Consider the following 11,907-nt stretch of genomic DNA (forward strand, 5'->3'; position numbering starts at 1 on the left):
TACTGATGTTTTTATTTTCTATACTTTGATTACTAATAAATTATTATTTTTTTTAGTTTATTTATTTAATTATTTTATTTTATTTTAAGTGTTGGGTCAGGGGTATTTATATTGCATATTTCAGACATCTTCACTTGAAAATCCATCGACAAATTAGGTGAAAAAAATTTGCATTCAAAATGTACCTATTTTAACAGGTCTTCAGTTGAAAAATGGAAAATCTAATATGTAAATATTTCTCTTTCACTCAAAGAATACATTTTCTTTCCAGAGGAATCTGTTTTCTGTGTGTGTGCATTGGTTTTGGTGGTTTACAAGAACTGAAATACATATAATGTATGTGTCATAATTCAAAATGAGTAGAAATCACCCTTAAAGGTCTTCTGAAATTCTAAATTTGCCACAGGTGTCCTTGGTTGGGATTTAGGAAAAGGGTGGTGTAGGGCCGTATATGAGCAGTTTTATGGTATAAAATACATTAAGCCTACAAGTGCTCATAAACCTCATAATACCAACCTGTGTATCTAAGTGTGTGCATTCGTTTAGTATTGTTATTAAAATTCTTATCAGACACAGAAAAAAAGAGAAACATTAATATAATAAACTCTATATTCATACAGTATATTCACATATCTAAATGTCTCCATACAAATGTTTATATTCTAATAAATCTTTTCAGGCATTTACTAAAGGAAAATAATTTTGCATGTGATTGCCACATGTCATGGAGTCTGTGCAAAAACAAACAGCCACACCCTGATCCCTCATGATGATGATGCTTTTCTGGGAAGGTGGTGGGAGAGAGAAAAAGAGAGAGAAAGAGAGAGACAGACCACCGCCAAGTGTGCGTATGTGTGTGTTCATATGTTCATACGTGTTAATGTGTGATGCATAGGCAATGAGCATGGGTTTTTGGAGGGGAAATCCAAAGTTAATGAGCGATACTTTAACACCCAATCCCCCTTCTGGCTAATCATGTTCCTGTCTGGATTAAATGCATGAATCCAAACAGCCCTCCAATACATGCATCCTCCCTGTTTTTGCGCTGCAGGCCCAGATGAAAAAACACACAACAGATGGCATAGCGGCCTCTACAAGGGCATCTAGCCGTCTACATGCAGTTAGTTGGCACTGGAAAGCATTGCACAAAATGTGTTTCGGTGCATTGTGAATCTGAGGCGCTGCCATCTCCTGCTCGATTGTAGCTCCGGCTGACTTGTTGCCATGGAAACTCGCTTTAGATGTTGCCTGTCGAGGCGGCAGCGCAAGCACACATACATGTACTGTATGCACAGAGCACACAATGAGCAGAGAGCAGCGAACGCCATGTTTTATATGCAAGTTCAGGCAAAATCAGCCTCCACAGGGATATAGTGTGCTTCACGGCAGGGTCTTGTATCACTCTAAAGGAGTTTAATGTATGATAATGCCTGAATTACTCTACATTACAGTCCAATGTGGGAGAAAACAACTGTGGTGCATAGCAATGTCAAATTTTGAGCTGTTAATATATCAGATTTTTTCTGTTAAATATAGCTGAACTGTACAGCACCTGTGCATCACTGGTATATTTGAACACAACAAATAAACGTCAACTATAGTTTAAAGGGAATATCAGAGAGGCTGAAACTAATTCTATCACTCTATAATCTGTAAATAATCCAAGTCTGATTGTCGATGAAAGATAAATATGTGCTGATACTGTATAAACAGAGTTAAAGGCAAATATATTTTTATTCAGCTTTAGTTAAGCCTTTAAATCACAATTTAAGCAAGTATCTGGCAAAATAACTAGTAAATAAAACTTATGAATCACAATTTAAGCTAGTATCTTGCAAAATAACTAGTAAATAAACTTATGAATCACAATTTAAGCTAGTATCTTGCAAAATAACTAGTAAATAAAACTTATGAATCACAATTTAAGCTAGTATCTTGCAAAATAACTAGTAAATAAAACTTATGAATCACAATTTAAGCTAGTATCTTGCAAAATAACTAGTAAATAAAACTTATGAATCACAATTTAAGCTAGTATCTTGCAAAATAACTAATAAATAAAACTTATGAATCACAATTTAAGCTAGTATCTTGCAAAATAACTAGTAAATAAAACTTATGAATCACAATTTAAGCTAGTATCTTGCAAAATAACTAGTAAATAAAACTTATGAATCACAATTTAAGCTAGTATATTGCAATATAACTAGTAAAATATAGTGTAAAAATGCTGGGTTCCATTTGATCGATTTGTATTGTAATAATATGAAGGAAATAAGTTAACTTATCAGTTTTTTACTAATTTAAGTAGATTGAACATAAAACAATTAAGTTATTTGCCCCCCAAATAACTCAAGAATTATGTTGTTTCAGCTCATTTTTAATAAGAAGTTTGAACAAACAGAAAACTACATTTTTGAGTGTATTATGTGCTGACATCATGGTAAAGACAAAAAATCTTTTAGAAATTAGTTATTAAATATTTGATAAATCATTAATATTTTGCTTAAAGGCTGATTTTTGTGCCTTCGACTATACTGTACACTCACTGGCCACTTTATTAGGTACACGTCCAACTGCTAGTTAACACAAATGTATAATCAGCCAATTACATGGCAGCAACTCAATGCATTTAGACATGGTCAAGACAATCTGTGGCAGTTCAAACAGCATCAGAATGGGGAAGAAAGGTGATTTAGATGACTTCAAATGTGGCATGGTTGTTGCTGCCAGACGGGCTGGTCTGAGTATTTTAGAAACTGCTGATCTACTGGGATTTTCATGCACAACCATCTCTAGGGTTTACAGAGAATGCTCTGAAAAAGAGAAAATATCCAGTGAGCGGCAGATCTGTGGGCGCAAATGCCCTGTTGATGCTAGAAGGTAACAAGAGAATGGGCAGACTGGTTCAAACTGATAAGAAGGTGACAGTAACTCAAATAACCACTTGTTACAACTGAGGTATGCAGAAGAGCATTTCTGAACACACAACACATCTACAGCAGAGGAGACCACACCGTGTGCCACTCCTGTCAGCTAACAACAGGAAACTGAGGCTACAATTCTGTGTCAAAGCCACAGCCTACCTGGGTATTGTTCCATCTTCTGATGGCTACTTCCAGCAGGATGATGCACCATGTTATAAAGCGCGAATCATCTCAGACTGGTTTCTTGAACATGAAACTCAGTTCACTGTACTCAAATGGCCTCCACAATCACCAGACCTCAATCTAATAGAGCACCTTTGGGATGTGGTGGAACTAGAGATTTGCATTATGGATGTGCAGCTGACAAATTTGCAGCAACTGCGTGATCTTATCATGTCAATATGGACCAAAATCTCTGAGAAATATTTCCAGGACCTTGTTAAATCTATGCCACGAAGGATTAAGGCAGTTCTGAAGGCAAAAGAGCATTACAAGTAAGCTGTACGTAATAAAGTGGCCGGTGAGTGTATATTCATATATTTATATACTATTGGTGGATTTTATTTCTGCATGAATTCCACTATTAAACATAATTGTTTTAAAAGTAAAGTTCAAATAATGGACTCAGATGGGTAAAAAAAATACATTTGATCAATTAACTACCCCGGAGGTCTGTGTTTAAAATGAAACAAATTTCTCAATGGAGAAAATGAATGGGGTTTTTCTTCTGGAACCTGACTGCTGCGCTCCATTTACCGTCATGTTGTTACAAACCAGTATGGCCTCATTTATTCTGAAGTACACAAAGTAATATATTTTCCAAATATCTTTTGTTTCACATAAAAAAAGAAGTCATGCAGGTTTGAGGTGAATTATCCCTCAGAAAAATCCCTTAGAAAAGTAAATGACACTTTAGATTAATGCAGTTTTCTACTTTTATTTCCTTTTATTACTAACCATAAAAAAATATGTCAAATCAGTAACAGGTAACATCGATTTTAATAACATCTTGATTGATTGGATGACTGCATTGAGGGTCATACTATTCACACCTCATGGCATTTTGTTCCACACAAAGCCTATTATTTGGTTTTGCAAATATTCAATTTAGTAAAAAAAAAAAAAAAAACATGTAATAGGGAGGAGGGTAAGGAAAAAAGAGGGAGCGTGAGACAGACGAGGTGGTCTGAAAAAGTTATTTTCTGGGCACGGTCATGAAAAGCAGTATGCTTGCTTTAGATATCCATGGCAACCTTATGCTATGAATTGAGTCTGAAAGATGCATGGAAACACAACAGCTACTCTCTTTATGTCTGACAGTGGCAGCGACTGTGTGAGAGTGAATGAGACTGTGTGATACTATGTGCTTCTGTGTGTACTAGAGAAAACGGAGTAAAAAAGGCAGAGGGGGTAAACAGGGACTTGGGCAGCTTGCCGAAAACCTGCCTGTCTCACAGTGAGTTCGCTAAATGAATGTCTAATTTGCAGCAGGCCTTGGGAAGAGCGAAGCATGCTGCGCCTTTCAAAGAAAACACAGCCATCTCAATGCAGAGAGATACCACAGATTCAACAACAGCTGCTGGGGTTAACCAATAAATGCTGAATTTATGATTGGAGAAGTTTTTATTGCTTTTCCAAAAGACAATCAAACATCATGCTTGTTTAATTGCTATTTTATGATGCCAGCTCCAGTTCGGTACAAAAAGATGGCATTTAAAAACAATGTGATTTATTTTTATTCCATTAAGTATAATAGGTGTATCTGCTTAGATTTAAAAAGGTACTCTGTTTTGACTTTCTATCTACACCGAGTTTTGTTTTTATCATGGGAAAGGGGCTTTTGAAGATGCTATCCAAACATGTGTTGACTGGAAAAAAGATCATGTTTTTTCATTCATTTTTTTCATTTTCCTTTGCCTAGTCTCTCTTTCACAGGTTGCCACAGTGGAATGAGCTGCCAACTATTCCAGCTTATGTTTTACACAGCAGATGCCCAGCCGCAACCCAGTATTGGGAACTAATTCACACTTACTAGTCATACACTACGGACAATTTAGTTTAATCAATTTACTTATAGTGCATGTCTTTGGACTGTGAGGGAAACCGGAGCACCCGTAGGAAACCCATGCGAACATGGGGAGAACATGCAAACTCCAATGTTTTTTCCTAAACATGAAAAAAAAATTATCTGTTTAGTCTGTTTAGTCACTTGATTCCTAATGTACAGTACCACAAAATATCACTGTTTATAATAGTACGCTCTTTCCATGCTTTGGATTTGTTGCTTATAATAAAATATGTTTTATACAGTCCTCTAGAGATCCTCTATCCCTATTAGATTCTAGCAATTACTGACCAGCAATTACTGTCAATTACTTGTGGGTTTCCGCCACAAGTCCAAAGATATGCGGTACAGGTGAATTGAATAAACTGAATTGGGTGTAGTGTATGTGTGTTTATGAGTGTGTATGGATGTTTCCCAGTGATGGGTTGCAGCTGGAAGGGCATCGGCTGCATAAAGCATATGCTGTATAAGTTGCCGGTTCATTCCACTGTGGTGACCCCTGATTATAAAGGGACTAAGCCAAGAAGAACATGAATAAATGAATGAATGAATAAATGAATGAGCCTGTAAGATTGTAGTGCCTCTGACATTTCTGTGAAAGAAAAACTTCTGAAAATGTCTAAAACAGGGTTCCCACGCTTTCATGGACACCAGATTCAAGGACTTTTAATGCACCATTAATTTTTAAATCAAGCACCTTTGGAATTCATACCCCAGCTTATCTAGCTCCATTTAGGTCCTTACTGTACTTAATTCAATTACATTTAATATTTACGTTAAAAATGTCTGAGATATTTTTTAAAAAGTTAGAGCATTTAAAAGCCTTGATGAAAAAAAAATTATCCAATTTGTTGAATTCAATGCTGGTGATATTCAAATATTATTAAATGTTTAAAATATTAGAAAATTAAAGATTGATCAGATGTGCCTTATTTGTCAGTGTTATTGTACAAGACTTAAACTAAAGATTGTTTATTTAAGAATTTGTCATTTCTTTCATTCTGTATTTGACAATTAAGTACAACAATTTATTTGTTAAAAAAAAACTATAAACTAAATTTAATTCAAGCAACTCCAAGGACCTGTGTTTGTTTAAAGTATTTTCCAGGCCTTTAATCCATGTCTGAAATTCAAGTACTTATAAGTACTTTCAAGAAGCTTGAGAACGCTGCTGAAAACTTCAATGATAGCTTTTTATGAATTGTTTTTCCAACCTCCATAGTCTTATAATATGTAGAAACAGACAAATGACACAAAACAGCTCTAAACCATGACACCGTGTCCTAACTACATGTGTTGCGACACTGTAACATGATAAAAGCTATCTTTTCCAAGTTAGAATGAGTTTTGTTTCCTAACCATCCACAGCAGTGACATGCACAATTACTATTTAAGAAATACTTTCTATTTATGTGAAGTTGCAACAGAACAGCATAAACAATGACAATGATCCCCTCAGGTACACCTCATGTGCTTTATTCAGTGTTAAATGCCATAAATGTGAGTTTTACGTGACATTTATTACCATGCTACTGAAAGCAGAAGCAGATAGTTCACCTCAGATCTTGAAAATAAAACGGTTTGTAAATGAAAGTTAGAACTGTGACTCAGTGCAAACCAGTAGCCTACAGTATGTACTTTTAATAATGTTATAAATGTTTGATGCATTAATTAGATTATAACCCTTACCATTTCAGCAGGAGTGCAGTGTCTGGTATTTAAATAAGTGGTATTTAAATGTTTCTGTCATGTCACGTCCGTTTGGGGCAGACAGCCAAACTGCTTGTTAGTGGAATCTTACCTTATTGTGTGTAGTTAGGACACAGTGTGAGATTGGAACTAGGAATAACAAATTGTAAGTGATTTTACGAGAGATGAGAAAAATAATCAACTGTTATTTATCATCGATGTAGAGTGGACTCATGTAGGATTAAATAAGCAAGTGTACAGTATGAGTTGAAACTTGTTTTGTATTGACTTGTATTATTTGCTTTGCCTAATAATTGTATTTAATTTTTTTATTTGATTGATTTTTCATGTTGAAAGTAATGTTTAACGTCCAAGTCAAATCAATGTTTGAGCAATTCCTTTAAAAAATACTGAATAATGGTTCTTCTGAAAAAACATAAAACATTTTGAATATTAATGAGAAAATTACGAGAGAAAGTATTCGAATCTAACTGATTTGTTCATTCAAACTCAACTACAAACTTTTAGAACCATATAAATAAATATGGAATTATTTTTATCTAGATACTTTATGACAACAAAAGAGGCAGCCCACTGACGTGTATGTTTGTTAAACTAGATATTTTATTGCAGTAATCAACCTTATGCTCAAAACTCAAGGGCCTTATTCTGAAATGTGCTTTGAAGACCTTTGTTGGATATCTACCTCAAACGGTCTCACAATTTGCATCCAATATCTGCAATGCATTCGCTTCTGATTCCAGACACCACTGAACCTGCACATACAGTAAAAACAAGCATTCCCTAAATACCATACAGTTAAACATTGACAATGCTATATAGATGTGATTAGTGCCTGATTGATTAAGTTAAGTAGAAGACTTAATAATACAGTTTGACATATTGCCTTGTGTAGCTTGTAGGATAACTACAGTAGCTGCTTCTCTAAAGGGTACTTGTGACTGTTCTGTGGCAGAATAAAACACAAAGGCAACATGGTTTCTTCCAATTGATTATTTAGACTGCTGGCTTACATATGTCTCATCCTCTTGTTGGGAAGGCAGGCACTTAACAAGCTGCTTGACTGGTGTTCATCTGTAGATTTGGCTCATGCTGGTGGGCTAACAACCTGACAGCCTGTTCTCCAAGAGTGGGCTTAACATTGAAGCGTTCTATGAAGAAGCGGAGGAAAAATACTCAATGCACGTTTTACTGAAAACGTCATGAACTCTACAATAATCCATAGCTACAATAATGCAGACCAAATCCATCACAGGATTAAATAAATTAATAAATAAAAAAGCAATTGTGGCTTTCCAGTTCTGATTTTCTTCCTCTTAATTCTTAAAATATTATATAGTATTGTATATTTTTTCAGAACTGTAACTACTTATAATTCTGACTTACAAGACAAATGCAGACTTCAGAATAATTGTTTTTGCTTTGATTCTGAGTTTCTATATATAATTTCTGAGCTTATGTCTTGCATTTCTTACAGTATCTCAACTTTTTTTTTATTAGATTGAAAGTCTTGTAATCATCACTTGTGGGATGTAAAATGAGAATTCAGAACTTTATATTCTGAACTTTATATTTATATCTCTCAATTCAGAGTGCATATTTTTTTGCAATTCTGACTTCTTTCTTAAAATTAGAGCTGTTTGTTGTACTAGGGAGTTTATAAGCTGTCTTTCAATTCTAACTTGTCATGTTTTCTAAGAATTTTGAGCTTACTTTTCCCACATTGGGACGTCACGGTGGCGCAGTGGGTAGCACAATCGCCTCACAGCAAGAAGGTTGCTGGTTTGAGCCTGGCTGGGTTAGTTGGCGTTTCTGTGTTAAGTTTGCATGTTCTCCCCGTGTTGGCATGGGTTTCCTCCAGGTGCTCCGGTTTCCCCCACAGACCAAAGACGTGTGGTATAGGCAAACTGAATAAGCTAATTTGGCCGTAGTGTATGTGAGTGTGTGCAAAAGTTTGTCGGTGTTTCCTAGTGTTGTGCTGTGGATGGAAGGACTGGATAAGTTGGTGGTTCATTCCGCTGTGGCAACCCCTGATTAATAAAGGGACTAAGCCGAAAAGAAAATTAATGAATGAATTTTCCCACACTTTGAGTACATAAATTTGTAGTTCTGACTTTTTTCTTAAAATTCTCTCAATTCCAAATTTATAGACTGTATTGCAATTTATTTTTCTTGCAATTCTGAATTATTAGTTTGCAATTTGGACAAATGAACAATTACTTCTCACAATTTTAAGGTTATGTACGATCTAAAATGTTTATTTTTGGCCAATTATACATTTTATTTATTCATTCATTTGTTTTCCTTCGGTTTCGTACCTTTATTCATCAGGGGTTGCCACAGCGGAATGTACTGCCAACTTTTCCAGCATATTTTTTACACAGCAGATGCCCTTCCAGCTGCAACCCAGTACTGGGAAACACTCATACACACTCATTCAAACACATACACTACAACCCATTTAGCTTATCCAATTCACCTATACCGCATGTCTTTGGACTGTGGGGAACACTGGAGCACCCGGAGGAAACCCACACTAACACGGGGAGAACATGCAAACTCCACACAGAAATGCCAACTGACAGTCGTCGCCAATGGCGTAGTGGTTAGTGCATTGACACATGCCACTCCTGTGTTCACAGCGACCTGAATTCGATTCCTGCCTCAAGGTCCTATGCTGACCTCCCCCTCTCTCTCTGTTCCCTATGCTTTCCTGTCTAAACTTATTGTCTTATCAATTAAAGGTGAATACCCAAAAAAAAAACAAAAAAAAAACAAAAAAAAAAAAAGTAAAAAATGCCAACTGACCCAACCTGGACACAAACCAGCAAACTTCTTGCAGTGAGGCGACAGTGCTAACCACTGAGCCACCGTTCCGCCCCAATTACAAATTTATATATTGCAATTCTGCAAATGTATTTTGAAATTCTGAGTAGTATGTATCCTGTAATTTTCACTTATTTCCCTCAAAATTAAAAAAAATTCAATATGAACTAGATTAAAATTTTATTTAATCTTATCGTTTTGCTTTTTTTTTTTTTTTTTAGAAATCTGATTTCTATCATCTGCCATTAGTCTGTCGAGCAGTTCTGAAATATAAACTGTGAGATATAAAAATCACACAAGTGAGAAAAGAGCCAGAAATGAACTTTTATACATCCTTAGACACAACACACACCTTAAGTCAAACAGCAAAAATTGAGTGTTACTCACTTGGGTCTTGGACTCTCTCCTCTTTTCTTTGCTCTAAGTGCCTGTGTATGATGGCGAGGACCTTGCGCTGATTGGTGATGATGTTTGGTTCAGCTTTAACCTCAGTGAGACTCAGGTTGCTCTTTATGGACACTGAGGCTGTGGCTCGGGCCACCATAGGCAACTGGTCTTGGTAAGGTTTATCTGTAAAGCCTTGCTCCACCCTCTGGATGGCCTGGATACTACAGGAAGCATAAAATCAGACAAATGAAGACAAGGTGTGAAATTAACTGAAGCATATGTGTGACTCATTATGAAAAGCATAGCTGCAAGCCAGATGCATATTTATATTATACACTTAAAAAAGGTACGTAGGCATTGCAGGGAACGATGATGAGGTTTTTTTAACTTGCAAAAATGAAATACACTAAGTTATAAATACAGTTAATGTTTTTTTTAAAGCTCAACATATTTCAAGCTAAGTCAGCTACTTGCTTTCAGTCAAAAACAGAATTTTCTGCAAGATTTGGTAATATATTTTGGTTCTATAAAATTTACATAACTCTGTTTAGCAAAGTGCAAGTACATAAAAAACCTCACCTTCTGTTGGTCAGGATGGTGTAAATCTCCTGTACAAGAAGCTCTGCAGCTCCAGGTTTACAGTGGATTGTGCCATCTATCATCTCCTTGACCAGACTGATGTTTTGCTTCACAAAAAACTTGAATAACCAATTAAATAAAAGGGTCTTAAGGTTAGATCTGTATAAAATGTACTTATGAATGACAACAAGAAACAATTTATTTCGCTTGGAGATTATTTCTGCACGGTACCACACTCACTTTCTCAATTTGGGACCAATTTGATTGTTTGGCAGCCAATGAAGTTCCATTATCAAAGGAGTGCATTTGAAAATCCCTTGGGAAGTACCAGGAAAATATTTCTGCCACGAGGTATCCATTGGAAAAGTCTCTTTTGGACAAAATAAAGAGCATTGCAGGTGTTTATGTTTGAAACTTTTATTTTTGATTCACGCTTGAAACGTGACGTTAAATTAAATATATTAACTAATTACCGAAAAGAACTGAACCGAATGACTAAATTGAGTCAAAATGTAAAAATAGCCAGGTGTATATCGTCTTTAAACTTTAATACAAGTACAAATAGAGGGTAAATGTCTTCAGCTTATGGGTTTGTGAGGAGACGCTGTTATCTTCTTTAAGTTACTCACCTGCGAACGTTTTTTGGGAAAAACGATAAATCAAGACTTTGCAGCCATTTCAAAACCTCTCGTGGCAGACCAGCCTTCTTTGGCGACAGTGAATAGGCCATTTCTTGCTATGAAAAACGAGTTTGGTGAAGAGAACAAACCCTTGTTTCATTGTTTACAGTTGCATAGAAACAGGCGTGAGAACAACTCGGGAGCTGAAGTGCTGCCACCTGCTGGTGCCAGATCATCAATTATTGTTCAGTCTATCGACATTTTATGTAATATAATGCCGCACAGTCATTCTAGTCTGTCTATGTATCTCGTTAACAAGCACTGTGCATCATCCATCCACCACCTATCTATCTATCTATCTATCTATCTATCTATCTATCTATCTATCTATCTATCTATCTATCTATCTATCTATCTATCTATCTATCTATCTATCTATCTATCTATCTATCTATCTATCTATCTATTCATACACATATAAATACCTCTCTATCTATCTATCTATCTATCTATCTATCTATCTATCTATCTATCTATCTATCTATCTATCTATCTATCTATCTATCTATCTATCTATCTATCTATCTATCTATCTATCTATCTATCTATCTATCTATCTATCCATACACATATAAATACCTCTATCTATCTATCTATCTATCTATCTATCTATCTATCTATCTATCTATCTATCTATCTATCTATCTATCTATCTATCTATCTATCTATCTATCTATCTATCTATCTATCTATCTATCCATCTATCCATCCATTCATTCATAATCCATCTGTT

The 11,907-nt window shown here is 35.5% G+C and overlaps 1 protein-coding gene across 1 annotated transcript; it reads right to left on the bottom strand.

Annotated features, from left to right (window-relative positions):
• Positions 1-7,283: 7,283 nt before the first annotated feature.
• Positions 7,284-11,308, bottom strand: spata4 (spermatogenesis associated 4). Its single transcript, NM_001004013.3, is given in 6 exon segments — positions 7,284-7,457; positions 7,716-7,853; positions 9,916-10,136; positions 10,495-10,613; positions 10,735-10,864; positions 11,124-11,308. Coding segments are annotated over 5 exon segments (675 nt in total). The 5' UTR covers positions 11,225-11,308; the 3' UTR covers positions 7,284-7,457; positions 7,716-7,749.
• Between the last annotated feature and the right edge of the window lie 599 nt (positions 11,309-11,907).

This window comes from Danio rerio, chromosome 14, assembly GCF_052040795.2.
Source record: "Danio rerio strain M-AB ecotype USA chromosome 14, GRCz13ab, whole genome shotgun sequence".
Lineage (NCBI taxonomy): Eukaryota > Metazoa > Chordata > Actinopteri > Cypriniformes > Danionidae > Danio > Danio rerio.